The sequence below is a fragment of the Amblyomma americanum genome, chromosome 3 (assembly GCF_052857255.1).
Source record: "Amblyomma americanum isolate KBUSLIRL-KWMA chromosome 3, ASM5285725v1, whole genome shotgun sequence".
Classification (NCBI taxonomy): domain Eukaryota; kingdom Metazoa; phylum Arthropoda; class Arachnida; order Ixodida; family Ixodidae; genus Amblyomma; species Amblyomma americanum.
Window position 1 is genome coordinate 67,174,567 of NC_135499.1, and position 17,108 is coordinate 67,191,674.

Here is a 17,108-nt window from a genome sequence, read left to right on the forward strand (position 1 = left end):
AAAGCATTCTGCTATGGCTTCAGTGCAAAGCAGGTTAGCCTAGCAGCACCCACAGAGTGCCAGGGCGCCATTACACTGGCGAGTGGCACACTGCCACAGCAAACGTGGTACCAGTGTTGGTGCGCCCTTTGGTTGTTCCCAGGTAATATGCAACACTGTATATATTGGCATATTTTGTGTATTGTGTATATATTGGCATATTTTGTGTATTGAATTATGGAATATATATTTGGGGCATGTGCAGTGACACGGTGTGCGACTTGGGCGGGGCAAGTGAACTGGCCAACTATGGCGAATACTCGGGAGCTCCCACCGAGCAGCAGACGTATGAGTACGCCAAGGTCATCCTGGGCCTCATGACCCACTCGGAGAAGCACCCTGATGGTGAGTCCCCTTTGTCATTGAGGTCTGAAGGGCGTACGCTAGCAGGTCTCTTTTTTTTATGCCAAAATGTGCTCAGGTGTTGAATTGTTGTACCTGCCTGGCTCAGAAGTGTGTCGCAAAGAAATGCTAGAGAGCATTGAGTAATAAAAGAAGGAAAAGGCAACATGGCATTGGCGTTGCATTTTTCTTCGCCTCTCGTAGGCAAAACAACTGATTTGGTTAAGGGGGTGACTGAAGCTGAAGGTGAAGTTTGGTGTAAGAGAGATGGCAGAAGATGGGTGAAATGAAGGGTATCATTTTTTTTATTCTCCTCTCCCTCTGCAACAGCTGCAGCAATTAAGTGCTGCGGGTTTTTCTGTGAAGATTAGAACTGGGGTGTGTGGCCTCTGCAAACCCCTTCAAGAAGTGTTCAGGAACCTTTCTGTCCTTGGCTTTGCCCCTTCTTGTCAGATGTGTGTGCTAAGATGAGCTCAGTTGCATGGCCTGTCAAGAAAGCCAATAATGACCGGCCTGCTGCTCCAGTCAGGTGCGAACAATTGCAGCATGATCAAGTTGTGAAATAAAACCGGGGATAAAAATACTATACTTTCATACATCAGGTGCAATGCTGTGAAAAGTACGGTAGTAGTCCAGATGGGAAAATGAAGGTAGGCGTGTTCCTCTGCGCTTGTTCTGTGCGCGAGTAGTTTAAGGCACGAGAAAGTTACAGCTTGACGTCAGCAGTAAGAGTCCATTTGATCAAGTTCATGACAAATGTGTCATGTAGTAAGCCTGCAGACAAAGGATTCACTCTGTTTCGCTCACCGCAAGGAACGCACTACTTTTTGGTCGCAGATTCAGGCAGCGTAAACAAGTGCGCTAGCTTTGACAGCGTTGCACCTGATGTATGAAACGGAGTATAGCGGGAGCGGTCATGCATGCAGGTTTGTGGAATCCTCATTGGGAACCCTTGGCCTAGAAGGTGTGATCATTTCAAAGAAAATATAGAGGAATGTATGAGCACAAGAAAAGCGAACGCTTAAAAAAAAATTCTCAACAATCTCTGACAGAGCCCAGTTTGTGTGGAGCGTTGTGCGGCGGTGGCCAAGCAATCTCCTACCTCCCACGATTGTGACGATGATGGTGCTTGGCTCCCAAGGCCGTAGGCAACGCTCCCCTCGGATTTTGCCACGCTGGTCCGTTTGCTGCGGAGTTCTTACGACATTCACTTCAAAGTATTTTATTTTTTGTCAAATTTTCAGACAAATTTTGCTGGTAAACACCATCCGGGTGGCCAGAATCCTATCATTGTATCCGTTATTTCGTCTGTAATTGTATCTTTATGGTTTGTTTTTACGTAGGGGCAATGGGAGAATTGATAAATCAAAAGAATTCGATTGTTATAAGGGGTATATCGTTTTATCTGCTATCATTATAAGTTGATTACACTGTATTGTTTATATCGAATAGTTTGAACATGAAAAATTCTATGCAAAAGTATAGCACTACTCGCATTTATTGAACTCGCGTTGAGCAGGGCAACCGACCTATCAAACAGCGTGCAAGTCCCTGTAAGCGCCACTTCTAATGGTGATCCCGCGAACACTTCTAATGGTGATCCCGTGAACACTTTTCACGCACGGAACCGGGTCGGAGCCATTCACTACGGCGTCCCTCATAGCCTGAGTCGCTGTGGGACATTAAACCCCCGTAAACCACAAACCACTGTCATGCGGAAAAGCCGACATTCGGTATGCCGCTCGTCATGCGGTGAAAGCAACCTAGCCGACCGATGGCTGATGGCGGACCTCGCCTCGCTTGCTTCGGTCGCATTGCTGCCAAAGGTGTCGTGGGAGTCAACTGTACCTTAATTGTAATGAGATTTTTGTATTTATAGTGTGCTGGTATTTATAGGCACAGTCTGCTGCGGCTTCGCCACGAAACAGGCTAGGCCTAGCGCGAGTGGTGCACGGCCAGCATGCTGGCGGGTGGAATGCATTCTTGCTTCCATGTTACAGGCAATCTTGTCTTGCCATGTTGTATATATAAAACTATTTTGCAGTCACCTTCGAGCTCAATATGTTCAGCATTGACTGTGCAGGCAAGGTGCTTATCATTGGCGGGGGCATCGCCAACTTCACCAACGTGGCTGCGACATTCAAAGGCATCGTGAAGGCCCTGCAGGAGTTTAGGGAGCGCCTGGTGGAGCACAGGGTGTCGGTGTTTGTGCGCCGGGCGGGCCCCAACTACCAGGAAGGGCTGCGCGTCATGAAGGAGGTGGGCCGCACCCTGGGCGTGCCTGTGCATGTCTTTGGCCCCGAGACCCACATGACTGCCATCGTGGCCATGGCCATGGGGCACCGCGACGTGCCCGACATGCCAGAGCCCAACGTCACCACTGCAAACTTCCTGCTGCCAGGGGGCATGAAGACGCCCCCACCGCCGCCCAGCCCTAAGAAGGAGATGCGGCGACCATTCCCGGACCAGGTGGGAGGAGAAGCCGGGACCCAGCCGCAACGGCCATGGTTCACGCCACGCACCAAGGCCATCATCTGGGGCATGCAGACCAGGGCAGTGCAGAGCATGCTGGACTTTGACTTCGTGTGCTCGCGCCAGGAGGGCTCTGTGGTTGCCATGGTGTACCCGTTCACGGGCGACCACAAGCAGAAGTTCTACTGGGGCCACAAGGAGGTGCTGCTGCCAGTCTACAAGAACATGGCAGACGCCATGAAGCGGCACCCGGATGCCGACGTACTCATTAACTTTGCCTCCCTGCGCTCAGCCTACGAGAGCACCTTTGAGACCCTGCAGTACCCACAGGTATGCATGCGCTATCGTTCATGACCTCGTGCAGGTAATTCGAATATGCTACAATGATCGCACAGCACAACAGTGATGGCGCCATGACATAATTCCTCATTGATCTGCACGTTCGTGAGGTCATTCCACTACCATTACACATTGCCTCTGAGGAAAGAAAAATTGCCTCTGAAGAAAGGAAAGTAATTGCGCTAAAAAGAAAAACTGTTGAGCTGGAACTCGAACTTCTGCCTATTGGGTTGTGAGCCAGGCACGCTACCGTTCAGCCACTGAGAAACTTTTGTTCAACTTGGTTAAAGGGAGGCCTTGTGTGTCTTGTGGTAAAGTAAAAGAAGATGAAAATGAAAAATAACTCAAATAACTTAAAGAAGAGTGTCTGCGAAGTGATATGCAAATTGAACCCCAGGCTGCTGAAGGGACCCATTAACACTATTGGTTCACACCCTTAATGTGGAGCTTAATTGTCCCCCGAATTTCTGCAAAGAGGGTACTTAATTTGACAGCTGCATTTTTTAGAATTGGGCTGTTTGGATCATAGATCTTCCTTCATACTGCGGTTTCCCCTCTCATTTTTTTAAACCCTATGAACGTGTTTCTGCTTCTGTCCTGCATTTAGTAAGGAAACACAGGTGTCTACATTCAGTTACAGTTTAACCTCAATATGATGAACCTTGCCTTGCTGAGCCACTCGGGAGGTGAACTGCAAATCATGGTGATTGAGTTAAGACAGGCAGAGCAGAACGATGGGTCTAAAAATTAACATGCAGAAAACCAAAGTAATTTTCAAGTCTCGCTAAGGAACAGCAGTTCACAATTGGCAGTGAGCGCCTGGAAGTGGTAAAGGAATACGTCTACTTAGGGCACGTAGTGACAGCTGATCCGGATCATGAGAGGGAAATAACTAGAAGGATAAAAATGGGGCGGAGCGCATATGGCAGGTTCTCTCAGATCATGAATAGCAGGTTACCAATATCCCTCACGAGTAGAGTGTACAACAGCTGTATCTTACTGGTACTCACCTATGGGGCAGAAACGTGGAGGCTAACGAAAAGGGTTCAGCTTAAGGGCAACGCAGCGAACTATACAAAGAAAAATTATATGTGTAACGTTAAGGGACCGGAAGCGGGCAGGGTGAGTGAAGGAACTAACGCATGTTAACCGCTGTTCCTTAAGGGTAACGGAGTGGATTCCAAAAGAAAGTAAGCATAGTAGGGGGCGGCAGAAGGTTAGGTGAGCGGATGAGATTAAGAAGTTTGCAGGCATAGGGTAGGCGCAGCTGCCAATGGACAGGGTTAATTGGAGAGACATGGGAGAGGCGTTTGCCCTGCAGTGGGTGTAGTCAGGCCGATGATGATGATGAGCTTCAAGGGTCAGCTCATCCTAAAACATAGTTGCCTAGATGGAGATGAGCAGGTCGGATCAACTGGGGCCTGTTTTGAGGGTCTAGTTTAAAAGCAGTGTCTTGATGTGATGGTAATTTGTTGGACAGTGGAGTCTCCCTTGTGAATGTTTGGTGCACATGCCTGATGAAGCGGGCCACTTTTTTCCCACAGTGCGTAAGTGTTGGCGCTTGCTCTCTGCAGATTCGCACCATTGCCATCATTGCTGAAGGCATACCTGAGAACATGACACGCAAGATGATCAAGGCAGCTCACAGCAAAGGCGTCAACATCATCGGCCCAGCGACAGTGAGTGACTGGCTAACTTTCTAAACATTGTGCCAGTTTCTGTTTGTAGTATGCCTAAGCCTGTTATAACTAACCGTAACTAAGTTTGTTATACGTCAGTGGTGCAGGCAGGGTCTTATTATTTTTCAATCTTTATACGTTGCCCCAGCCTAATACGTATATGTAGTATAGTACCTTGTTTTGGCACAGAAAGGTGGCTGGCAAAAGCTGAAATTGGGTTTTTGATACGGACAGTTTCAGCCGTGCTGTCTGAGCCATAAGCCTGCATTTCATGTAATGGCTCTTTTGTGCCTTGCTGCTTATTGGGAGAAGCTGTATGGTCTTGCCTCTTACTGTGTTGCCGTAATTTGGCAGAGATCTTTTTTTCTTCTCCTCCAGTTTCATAGTAAGTGCTTTCATCAAAGCCTTGTAAACAAGTTGACTTGCAAGTATATGTTGTTGCTTGGCTAGTTGCTGCATATTTGTGGTTAGCAAGTTAGCGCAGCACACACAGAGCTCAAGGATGACACACGGGACAGACTGGTTTCTTGCGGAGTGCCTTGCTTCCTGTGTCTTCCTTGCATTGCGCTAACTTGTTACCCAGAAAGTTGCACAAGTTGGCCTAGGAAGCAGTTTGCTGTGGCAGCATTAGTCAAACCTCGATAATCAATGACATTACAACTTCTTGGCTATATTGAACTCATCCAAAAATCATGTCAGTTGTCGTGGAGGGGGTGAAAGGGGCAATAGCTTTCCTGCTGTTGTCATTTGGGGAAGCTGCCCTGCTGTCGCCGCGTGCTGGCAATGCTGTGTGGAGAAGCCAACTTAACTAGCATTTGGCACTTCGTTTTTTCGTGGCTTCTGGAGTCTCCACGAGCGCTTTCAAAACGGAGCTAAAACTTTGGGAAGCTGTCTTGCTGCCCTCTAGTAAGTGCTGCCCAATTTTTCATCCTGTCACTGTCTAAATTGCGCTGCTCTTGCGTGCATGAGTTTTTGCGCAGTTTTTATCAAATTTGGCTATAACAAACTGCTGCAAATTCTGGTGCACACTCAGTCCACTCAGTCCGCAGCACTCAGTTGTACCAGGAAAACAAAAAGATCGCTAGATCGCCTGCACCTGGCATATATATGGCAGGGGCCAGGTGTGCAGTCCATGCATAAAAATCTATGAACGCTTTGATTAGTATGATCTGGGCTGTTGGAGGAAGTCTTCTTTCTGCATCGGAAGAAGACTCATCATTGTCTTTATTATATTCGCTGTTACTCTTTTCTTTGAGCAGAGACGCCCGGAAGCATTTGACTTCACAAGGAATTTCTTTAGGGTTCTGTCACCCACTTGTGTGCTTCTTTTTTGTCATGTTTTTCGATATCTGAGAGCACTACTACTGCCAGTAGTAGGTAGGCAAACTTTAATGATTAAAATCAGAGTTGCACGCATGCAGGCTGTTAGTCACCTGCGTGGTAGCTACAGAAGCACAGTGAAAATATTGCAAAGCTTCATGTTCCTTATACTTAAAAAAAATAATCTATAGTCCGTACCTATAAGTACTCTGCGAAGCGCGGATTCTCAGTTTGGCGAACATATGTAGCCTGCAGACTGTACACAGTAGAACCCCCCTGTTACGTTTCGCACGGGGTAAAAAAAAGGAACATAGTAGCTGGCAAACGTGCATAAAAATAACATCTGTCATTGTTTGCCGTTTTTCTCTCTATTACTAGCAAGGTCAGCATGCTCCTTCAGAATTTGTGAGACTTGGTGGCCTTCACTATCGTTTGCGTGCACAGACTGTCCTAAACACCCTGTGAGGGTTCTCTTCCTGAGCAGCTGTTCGTGGAAGGGAAGCAGCAGTGAAGCGGGAGGACACGCAGAGCGGGCGGGATTGCCTAGTTGTGTTCGCATTTCGGCACCATTTTCATGGCAGCCACTTTAATCTTGCACAATAACTGTCTACTGGGACCCACAAATTGAGTCTTTCAGCTGCAGGCGACAAGGTAAACCTGGATGACGGGGATGTGCCTTAGAGCTAACCTGCACAACTGTATCTCTCACTGCGCTGCCTACGCGGCATAGTTTTGTTTTCACGCCTTTTGGTTGTTCGCCCTCGCGCCATGGCGACGATGGAACTGCACTAACAGCCACAACAAGGCACATGTCGCACTTGAGTGCGCACGGCGTCCAATGCGACATGCTGGAAGCCGCAGACGGATTTCAGATCCCGCTTTGGTCTTTCTGTCATCGCTGTCCTTTGCACGCTAAACATCGGCTGTCAAAATGCCAGCCTGTGACTTTTTTTTTGTATGCTTTCACAGCAATTTGCCATATGGGAACCAACATGCCCCCCTTCCTATGTAATGCTTTTGGGCCCTTAAGGAATGAAGAAATGAAATGAAGCATTATTGAGAAGGAGTATCTGCAACATATTAGACGGTTATTTATTGCATAGGTTTCTGCGAGAGCTTGGATGGGACTGGCTCGCGAGGACGTAGCAGCCGGTAAAATGCAGTTCTCGGGAACGTAACTGCGGAGTTCTACCTACCAGAATTTTGTGTATCTTATTATCATTCAGCTGTTCACTATATTACGAGGTTTGACTGTATTGCTGTAGCGTACGAATTGCCATGAGGACACGGAGGTTTAACTAAATGAAAAATGCACTAAGATTGGGCCATTGGTGGCATCAGGGTACAGCATAGCTGCTTTGGCCATGTTCTCGTCTTGAGTGGCATTCGGCAGAGTCATTTCCCTTGGCGGAGGCGACATGCTGCGAAGGTCTGTTCAGGAGGCGGTTTGTGGCTCCTCTTGCAGGTGGGAGGCATCAAGCCTGGCTGCTTCAAGATCGGCAACACTGGTGGCATGATGGACAACATTCTGGCCTCCAAACTGTACCGGCCTGGAAAGTAAGTGCCATGCTTGTGCTAGTATATGGCAATGGGAGCAAGGCTTTTCACTTGGTCCTTAAGGGGGGACATGGCTTCTGAAAGTTTTGAGCATAGTAAAAATGATTTTATGACTACTCGCAAGAATTTCACAATGTCCAGAAAATTGCTTTCTAATGTATACTTTGCTTTGAATCTTTTGAAAAGGCTGCAGAGTTAAAAAAACTGTGTCATCTAGTTAAACATTCATTGCATTCCTACTGGTGTGCTGCAGGTGAAAGCATTTTTTTTTCTTCGCAAAGTGCAAATTTTGGTTGTTTGCAATGTAGTGTCCATTGACATATCTGGGATGAGAAGAGAATTCCAAGAAACTTTTCATTCAGAAATTTAAAAAACAAAGAATGTCTTGACCTGCACTGCAGTCCTAGGATAGCAGCAAAACACATGGGGTCAAAATGTATGACTGTTGTGAACAAATCTGTTCCACAAGGTAAGTATACTGGGCAGAAAACCTTAACGGGGAAGAAACTGCCATTGTTCGAGCGTTTCCCCGCAATCCACAGCCACCGCGGGTCACGAAACATATCTTTTAGTGTACTTCCCTGTCGATTTCAGCAATGGAATTTCGGGATAGCGTAAAATATGAGGCATACAAGCATATACAATTTTCTAACAATTTTTCTGGCCATTTTTTACAATTTCAGAGCTGTGTCGCCTGTTAAGGTGGACTGAGAGGTCCACCTGAGTTGGATCCGTAATGTTGCAGTGTCGGGAAGTTGTTGTCAAGGAAGAGTTGCAGTTAAAGCAGAGGCGTTGTCTGCACCAGTGATGTATGTGATGAAGGGTTCGGTGAAGAAGACTGAGCAGATTTGTTTGCTGGCCCTTTCTGCAGTGTGGCTGTTTTATGCTGGGAGAATGGACTGTGTGTTTGAATGGCTGACTAAAAGGGAGGATATAATCCAGGATCATGTGCCATGGTGGCTCTTTGCTACTGAGTTTGAGGTCGTGGGTTTGAATGTGGTCATTTTGGTGTGTACGGAAGCATCCCAGGTCATCATCAGCCTGACTACGCCCACTGCAGGGCAAAGGCCTCTCCCATGTCCCTCCAATTAGCCCTGTCCTTTGCCAGCTGCGCCCACTCTGACTGCAGACTTCCTAATCTCATCCGCCCACTTAACCTTCTGCTGCGCCCTGCTACGCTTGCCTTGTCTTGGAATTCACTCTGTTACCCTTAAGGACCAGCGGTTATCTTGCCTTTGCGTTACATGCCCTGCTCAAGCCCATTTCTTTTCCTTGATTTCGACTAGGATGTCATTAACCCGTGTTTGTTCCCTCACCCACTCTGCGCGCTGGCAGTCTCTTTTAACGTGAGACCTATCATTTTTCTTTCCATGGCTCGCTGCATTGTCCTTAAGCTGAACCCTTTTCGTTAGCCTCCACGTTTCTGCCCCGTAGGTGAGTACCGGTAATATACAGCTGTTGTATGCTTTCCTCTTGAGGGATATTGGTAAACTGCCTTTCATGATCTGAGAAAACCTACCACATTCATTCCACCGCAATCTTATCTTTCTAGTTAGTTCTCTCTCATGATCCGGATCAGCTGAAGTAGACATATTCTTTTACCACTTCCAGCACCTCGCTTCCAATTGTGAATTGCGGTTCCCTAGCTAGACTGTTGAACATTACATTGGTTTTCTGCATGTTAATTTTTAAACGCACTGCTCTGCTCTGTCTAACTCATTGACCATGATTTGCCGTTCACCTTCTGAGTGACTGAACAAAGCAATGTCATCAGTGAATCGCAGATTATTTAAGTATTGTCCATTCACTCTTGACTCCAACTGTTCCCATTTTAGGCCTTGGAATACCTCCTGTAAACATGCGGTGAATAGCATTGGCGAGATCGTGTCTCCTTGCCTGATGCCCTTCCTTATTGGAATTTTATTGCTCACTTTATGAAGAACTATGGCAGCTGTGCAGTCGCTGTAGACATTTCCAGTATTTTCATATAAAACTCTTCTACCCCCAGATTACGCAATGCCTGTATGACTGCTGAGGTTTCCACTGAGTCAAATGCCTTCTCATAATCAATGAAGGCTGTACATAGGGGTTGGTTATATTCTGCGTATTTGTGTACTTCTCTATCACCTGATTTATAGTGGGGATACGATCTATTGTGGAATATCCTTTACGAAAGCCTGCCTGACCATTTGGTTGATTGAAGTTTTAAGGTTGCCCTGACTCTGTTAGTGATTACCTTAGTAAATACCTTGTAGGCAACGGACAGTAGGCTGATCGGTCGAAATTAAACCAGACACTCTACTATCACGTGGCTCTTGCAGCTTTGGCATGTGAGAAGTCTCGTCGGGAAGCAGCCTTCACTCTGTACTCTGCTGAAATGGGCAGAGTTGATTGAATGCTTGCTCCTAAACATGTTTGTTTCATGGTGGCACGCTGATGCCACTTACTGTTTAGCAGATGGTTGGAATTCTTGCGATTTCTCATTTTGAGTGGACCAGTGCCTTAGAAGGCAGCACCAGCTTCAATTTCTACATAGATGCTACCCGTGCGCCTTTGACGACCTTCATTTTTTAAAAACAAAAGACCCCAATTTGATAAATATGCCTTGTGGGCACTGCCGATGGGCATGAGTGATGCTGGCCTCATTTGAAAGCACTATAAAAAGGTGGTGGTGCGTTCTTCTTCTTGCCATTTACTGCAAATTCCAGCTGTCACTGTGGGGAAAAAATTGTTTCTTTTTTGGGCAGTGCACCTCCTGCTGCTTGCATCCCTGGCCACTGTGACAATGTCTGCCTTGTTTTGCAGTGTGGCATATGTGTCTCGGTCGGGTGGCATGTCCAACGAGCTGAACAACATCATCTCGAGGGCCACCAATGGCGTGTACGAGGGGGTGGCCATCGGGGGCGACCGCTACCCGGGCACCACATTTATGGACCACCTGGTGCGGTACCAGGATGACCCACAGGTCAAGATGCTGGTGCTGCTCGGAGAGGTAAGGTTTGAAAGCATCTGTGACCTCTCGGTCCACCTTGCTGCAAAGAAGTGGCTAACACTGCTTAGGGGATGCGCACGATTCCAGTGACAAGCATGACTGGGTGGGCATGTACTTGGTGGGCGGTTTTGCCAGTAACAATTGCTGCACAAGGGGATTTCAGCTGGCTTGGTGAGGCTATTCGGTGAGGCTAACTGGCTGAGGCTAATTCACGCAGCCACCCCACTAGAGCTTAGCAACTGTGGCATTCTTCTGTTGAGCGTGAGTTTGCAAATTTGATCCCTGGCTGTGGCAATTGCATTTTGTGCATTGAGGCTTCCATGGGCTGTATAATGGTCCTCATGTGGTCTAAGTTACTGTAGGGGCCAGTGTTATATAGTAATGTGCCCTAAGGCTGCACTGACAGAGCTGCCACTCTTGCTCCAAATGCTGCATTCTGCTCCACACTGCTCCAGAGTGAACGTTTTAGGCAGGGATTGTGATGGTGCCAGTCCCCTAGGGTGGTCAGAGCAGCCGAAGCAGAGCCTGTGGACCAATGGAATAGTGGAGCTGATACATTTGGAGGTATGTCTGGCGTCATCTATCACTACCGGAAAGGCTTGTGCGAATAGTTGAACGAATAATGCGCTATTCGATATTCACTTCGATTCGAATTTTGTTATTCGGAAATTTCGAAGTATTCGGCTCGAACGAATAGCCACACACGGCAGGAAGAAGACGTTTGCGGAGGTTTCAGTTTTGGATTCAGTAATACTTTTTCCAATCCAATCCAATCCAATCCAAACCAAGTCAGGAAAACGGAACTATACAAACCATTAACGATAAGTGAATCATAAAGAACCTTAAAGGCTGTGTGCTGCCTTCGCATGCAGACGCACTACCATGTGGACCCAAAAGGATGAATTTTTGTCCCGCAGAGTGTCGCTGCGCAAATTTTTTCAGCGCTGCTTCCAGGTGCTGAATATTCCTTGTATTCCTTCTTACCTGGCCGCCATTAGTAGCATGCCTGTGTGCACTCTGATCAGATATCTAGCTCTCCCTGTCTTCCAAAAGTTGTAGGTGCACATGCCCTGCTCTTGCAAGTCATTCGCCGGCTGCAAAAGCCAGCGTCCTCCAGGCCGCAAATACAAATTCTAATCGAGCCGAGATGACCTGTGGAGCAATAGCAAACCTTTCTCTCCTGCAGACTGTCAGGGGCAGACCTCGAGTGCATTTGGTGGTCGAGGAGCTGTGGGAGGGCACTAGTGATGACAGATGGTGTGCCCGTGATGGTGTGCCTGATGTTTCTGAGCTTGGCAAGCATGTCTAGTGCCCCTGTCAAGTGGGCAAAATCAAGTGCACTTCGGGGAATGTGCTTCAGCCCCTCGATGCACTTTATGCTGCGCAGAGCTAAACGTGAAATCAGAGTGGGCTCGTAGATACGAAAATGACAGCTGGCTAAAAACAAATTTTTTTCAAGATGGTGCTTTGTAGGCATAACCTTCAGAATTATGCTCGCTTGGAGCAGTAGAGCACATAAAAATGAGCATAACTTAATTTTTGGCCTCGGCCGCATTAAATGTGCTCTATGGCAATAGTGTAGCAAGCCGGGGCAAGTTCTTGGCACATGAAGAATCCAGACAACAATCAACATGGTGGACTACAGTGCGCTTCAGTGATGTATTGTTTTGCTGGTCGCTATCATAAAACTACTGCACAAATTAAAAAATATGTAACGAGTAATTCAACTTGTGTGCTCATTCTGTTAATGCTCAAAAATCGCTGCCTTGATGGTGTTTTCAGTCAGCCCAAGCTGAGAGTAGTCTGGCGCTAATGAGGTTCTTGTTCTTCTACAGGTGGGCGGCGTCGAGGAGTACGAGGTGTGCGAGGCCCTCAAGTCTGGCCGGCTGAGCAAACCCTTGGTGGCCTGGTGCATCGGCACGTGCGCCTCCATGTTCTCCTCAGAGGTGCAGTTTGGCCATGCGGGCGCCTGCGCCAACTCGAGCCGGGAGACTGCTTCTGCCAAGAACGAGGCCCTGGCCAAGGCTGGCGCACACGTGCCACCAACTTTTGACGCCCTGGGCGACACCGTCAAGTGAGTGTGCACTGTATGTGCGCTGTAGTATTGGGGAACAGAGGCTTTGTCTCCTTTATCTACACGCATGTGCAGGGGCTTCTCTATATTGATATAAATATATTGATGTTGATATAAATAATGCGCTATGATTGCCTACAAAACACAAGCGCTGTCAGGTTCATTTTGCTTTGATTTCTTCAACAGGAAATGCTATGCATTTCAACAATGTAATATGTGTCCTGTGTTTCTGCTGCAATTATAATTAACAAAAGGGTGGCAATACTGTAACGCGTCTGCATAGGTGTAACTAGCCAGGCTCATTCTTGTAGCTTTAGCAGATCCGGGCAAATGCATGGCGCTGGAGCTCAATATATGTGACTGAGGTCACCCGAGTGTTGACATGGCTCTTTTACTGCTTACCCAGAAAAAAAACACCGTCATCCAGCAGGCCTTCCTCCGCCTTAGAATGCCGCCAGACGAACGCGTCGTGGAAGGATGCGGGTCAGCGCGTGTCCACGGCCAGAATGCGCATGTTCGCACCACAGATCTGAGAAAAAAACACACCACGAACTTACTCTCGCGGCCGAGGCCTGCACTTGTAGCGGTCAAAAATGGTGGCTGAGGTATGCTCACTATCACATTCGCAGCGTAGAGCCCCTTGTGGCTTGTTCGCAGCACTGCCCCCAGGCTCCGTGATAGTGATGAGTGCTCAATCGACACTCCCAACGCTGCCGGGGATGCTGCCGCGGCGAAAGTTTAGGCAAAGGAAGCCCTCCTTCGCCACCACCTTCTCTTCGGGTCTCCTCGGAAAGCGAACACACCCCTTCTGTGAACCTATGTTGACATTGGTCTCCGCCACCCGCTGCAGACACTTGTTCACAGTTGGTTGGGCTGCGCCGACGTTTGCTTCATTTCCAACGGCGCCTTGAGACCGACCGGTAGCACCTGCCGCTCCACTGACAGCACACTCATCTGCACACCTCCCATTTCAACAGCGAGTTGGTCGCGCACCCACTGTGCAGTCTCCTTCCTAAGTCGGAAGCGTCGAAACAACTCGCCCCGCACGTCAAAATCATCTTCATGCACCCTCCTACACCATTGCTCGCGCGGTCAACCGCGTATTCGACGATGTAAACAGCCGCCATTTTCTGTCTCCAACGCTTTGAGACTACATTTCCCAGTTTCAAAAAATCGTCTCAATCTGCCCGCATAATTCGGTGGCCAACGTCAACACCTCTGCTGTTTACGACATCAGCCAGTGACGCAAAAAATCAAACTGGCCGCCTCCCGCGGCCGACCAATAGGGGAGGGGCAAATGAGACTGCTTTTGAGGCAGTTTCGATTGAAAGCGATTCGTAATTCCGCCCGTGCTCTTTGTTTTTGTCTGAACCCTCACCGAGGCTTTGAGAGAAACGAATGATAAGTGGTGGAGTAATGTATGGTTTTGCGGGCATGCTGTTTCCGCAGCATCGCAGCGTTGACTGCTATGCATGAAGTGGTGTATACGTGTGGAACCAGCCAGCCTGCTGTTGTGTTCAAGCGAGCTTAAAAATAAGGCAGCCACTTTAAGTAGATGGTGTCACAGTTGTCTGGATGTGTCCACCGCAAATGGGGTGAGGATGAGGAGCTGAACGAGTGTGGTTGGATCAAAAGTGGAGTCAGTGAAGCCATGGCAGACTTTGTTGAGGGACTCGTGCCTGAGCGACTTCTGTAAAAGGAGGTGAAACTGCTGTGTCGTATAGAGATTGTGAGCTGCTTGATGAGTGGGTCACTGTTTCTCTTGTTGGAGGTAGGTGCAGTAGAGGCAGAGTGGTAGCTAATCCAGTGGCAACTGTTGGGGCGGTATGCAGTGCAAGAATGAGACCACTGAGTGCTGTAGTTTCAGGATTTTGTTCATCCACACACGTTGGCAGATTTCTACCTTGATTCCATTTCAGTCGTGCTCTTTGGTAATGCAGCATTTAAAGGTGCACTAAAAAAAAACTGAACTCGTCTTTTTACTGCGGGAACTCTATCTACACGTTCCGAGCATTTTTCGAAACTTCGAATTATTGTCCTGTGTGGCCGATTGTGCAAATTAAATCGGATTAAACGTCCCGGCTCCCGCCTTTTTTTTTAACTCAGCGCGGCAGGTAGGAGGAGTCAACCAATGCGTCAGCCAGTCCCGTGCCGGCTTGCCGCTCTGCAATCGGCGGCGTGATATGGTTCCCTAGCTTTCGCTTGGACCACTTCTGTTGTCACAGGAAGGGCAGCTGCTCTCTGCATCCGAACAAAGTTGGCCAAAACTGTCTACACTTCGTGGTGACTGCTTTCTTTGGTCCGCTAAATGCCATCCTCGTTGCGGTGCACAGAAAAAGCTGCTGTTGTTGCCCCCTCCAACGACGGACGTTTTTCTCGTCGATGCCGAAGTCCCGCCCGGCTTGAATGTTCGACGATGCCTATGCAGCTGTCATAACTTTTCGCTTGAAAGCGACACTGTAGTGGCATCTCCTGCTTGGTGCCGTCACAATAACACCACGTGCACACAGGTACAGCCGGCACGATACAGGTCAAACTAGATGGCACTAGCTATGCACCACGTTTAGCAGTTTCAATGAAAAACTGGTGCGTTTTTTAAAATCCTCGAATCTAAGCCGACCCTAGAGTTTGGAATATGATTATTTGAAAAAAACTATTGGCCTAGATTTGAATAAATACGGTAAATCTGCTGTGCTTGCAAAACTTTAGAGCCAGTTTTCTCAGAAGCGAGTTTTGAGCCGGCTGTCCTGCTTGCAGAAAGCATAGAACAACCATGCCTTGTGGGATTTGCATGGGGTTTGTTGCACCGTAAATTCTCTATGCAGTGACATTTCTATATTTTTAATAACTATCTCATTTTTTTTACTGCTTAAACTGGCATGCTGATAACGACCGCGTTTTTCAAACATGGATGTAATGTCCTGTGTAAAAAAAAAATAAGGGTGATAAAAAATATTTGGAGAATGTCACTGCATGAACTATTCATTTGGGTAAAATATAAAAGCAACTATGGGCTTCTACCACGTTTTTTTGTCACGCCAGGTTTTCCGCAAGTTGGGTTCAAATAAAAATTTGTAATGGCAAAACTACTCAAGATATATCAATGAAACTTTGTATTCCGTGCCAATAACCGTGCCAAATTTCATTGCTCTACTACAAAAAATAGGGAATGTCACTCCGATCCCCATCTCCCCCCTTGAGGGAGTTGATCTGTGTGCAGAAGCATGTTTTATCAACGCTAGGAAGATGCATTCTGTTTCAGGAACTGGTGCTTGCCTAGCAGGACTGGCGGGACATGCTTTGTGCATTTTGTTGCAAACTGTTCCACTTGTGGGTGGCGCTAAATGAAATGGGTGCAGTGGAGACTTTGCCATCCTCATGCAGGACTGTGTACGACGAGCTGGTGGGAGCTGGCGTGATTGTGCCGATGCCAGAGGTGCCCCCCCCAACAGTGCCCATGGACTACAACTGGGCGCGGGTCAGTAGGGTGCATTTCACTCTTGCATGTTGTGCATAGTTGTGGCAGTGCACTTTCTAGGGAGCTCCAACATAGACAAAGCCTTTTTAAGTAGTTGAAAGGGCCCTTGTTGCTGCGCTGTGGAAGCCACTGGTTGTCTCTTAGTAACTCTACAAGATTGACAATGTACTACTTTTTTCCTGCAATGCATTTCTTGCTTGCACCAACTGTCAGTGATTAGATAGGTGGCTGATTTGTATTTGCATGGCCATCTTGAAAGAGAAGGGGATGTGAAACCTTTGCACAGTGACAGTGGCGTTGTTCCCTCCCTCCCTTCTTTTTTTTTGCAGCTGAGTTTACCCTTGCCACGATTTACTTATTGGTGGTCCTTGAGTTCTGATGCATTCTCAAAAAACCAATGAACTGAGGAAAAGACACATTATTCGTGCCAATTTTCATATACCATATACAGTCGGCGACTGATATTCCAGACTTTCTAGGGACTGCGAAAGTGTTCGAAAATCAAATTTTACTGAAAAAAATCACTAACCTATTCCCTGTATGCCACCAGAAGATGCGGTCAGTTGCCTTTCTGAAGCTCCTCATGAGTAAAGCTCGCTGCATGCCGCGTGTGCAGATGACAGGCAGCGACCACTTTCACGAACTCTGCGTACGATGGCTGTACAGCCTTTGGCACATCGCTGTTGAACACATGGTCTAAGACGAAGACTAGATGGAGAAGTGAACCCGCCACAGCTGTGCCCGCAGTACAAAGGGTTCGGAACAACGAAGGTGAAAATGGGGAAATGAACAGAACAGACAGACGGCTGAAGCAAG

At 47.6% G+C, this 17,108-nt stretch overlaps 1 protein-coding gene across 3 annotated transcripts in view; it reads left to right on the forward strand.

Moving 5' to 3' along the window:
* Positions 1-17,108, forward strand: part of ATPCL (ATP-citrate synthase) — a 67,567-nt gene that overhangs the window by 33,313 nt on the left and 17,146 nt on the right. For all 3 annotated transcript variants that reach the window (XM_077657445.1, XM_077657446.1, XM_077657447.1), the window contains exons 9-15: positions 245-384; positions 2,465-3,183; positions 4,767-4,871; positions 7,657-7,748; positions 10,554-10,740; positions 12,576-12,814; positions 16,199-16,292. In XM_077657445.1, coding sequence (XP_077513571.1) covers positions 245-384; positions 2,465-3,183; positions 4,767-4,871; positions 7,657-7,748; positions 10,554-10,740; positions 12,576-12,814; positions 16,199-16,292 — 1,576 coding nt within the window. The remainder of the gene's footprint in view (positions 1-244; positions 385-2,464; positions 3,184-4,766; positions 4,872-7,656; positions 7,749-10,553; positions 10,741-12,575; positions 12,815-16,198; positions 16,293-17,108) is intronic.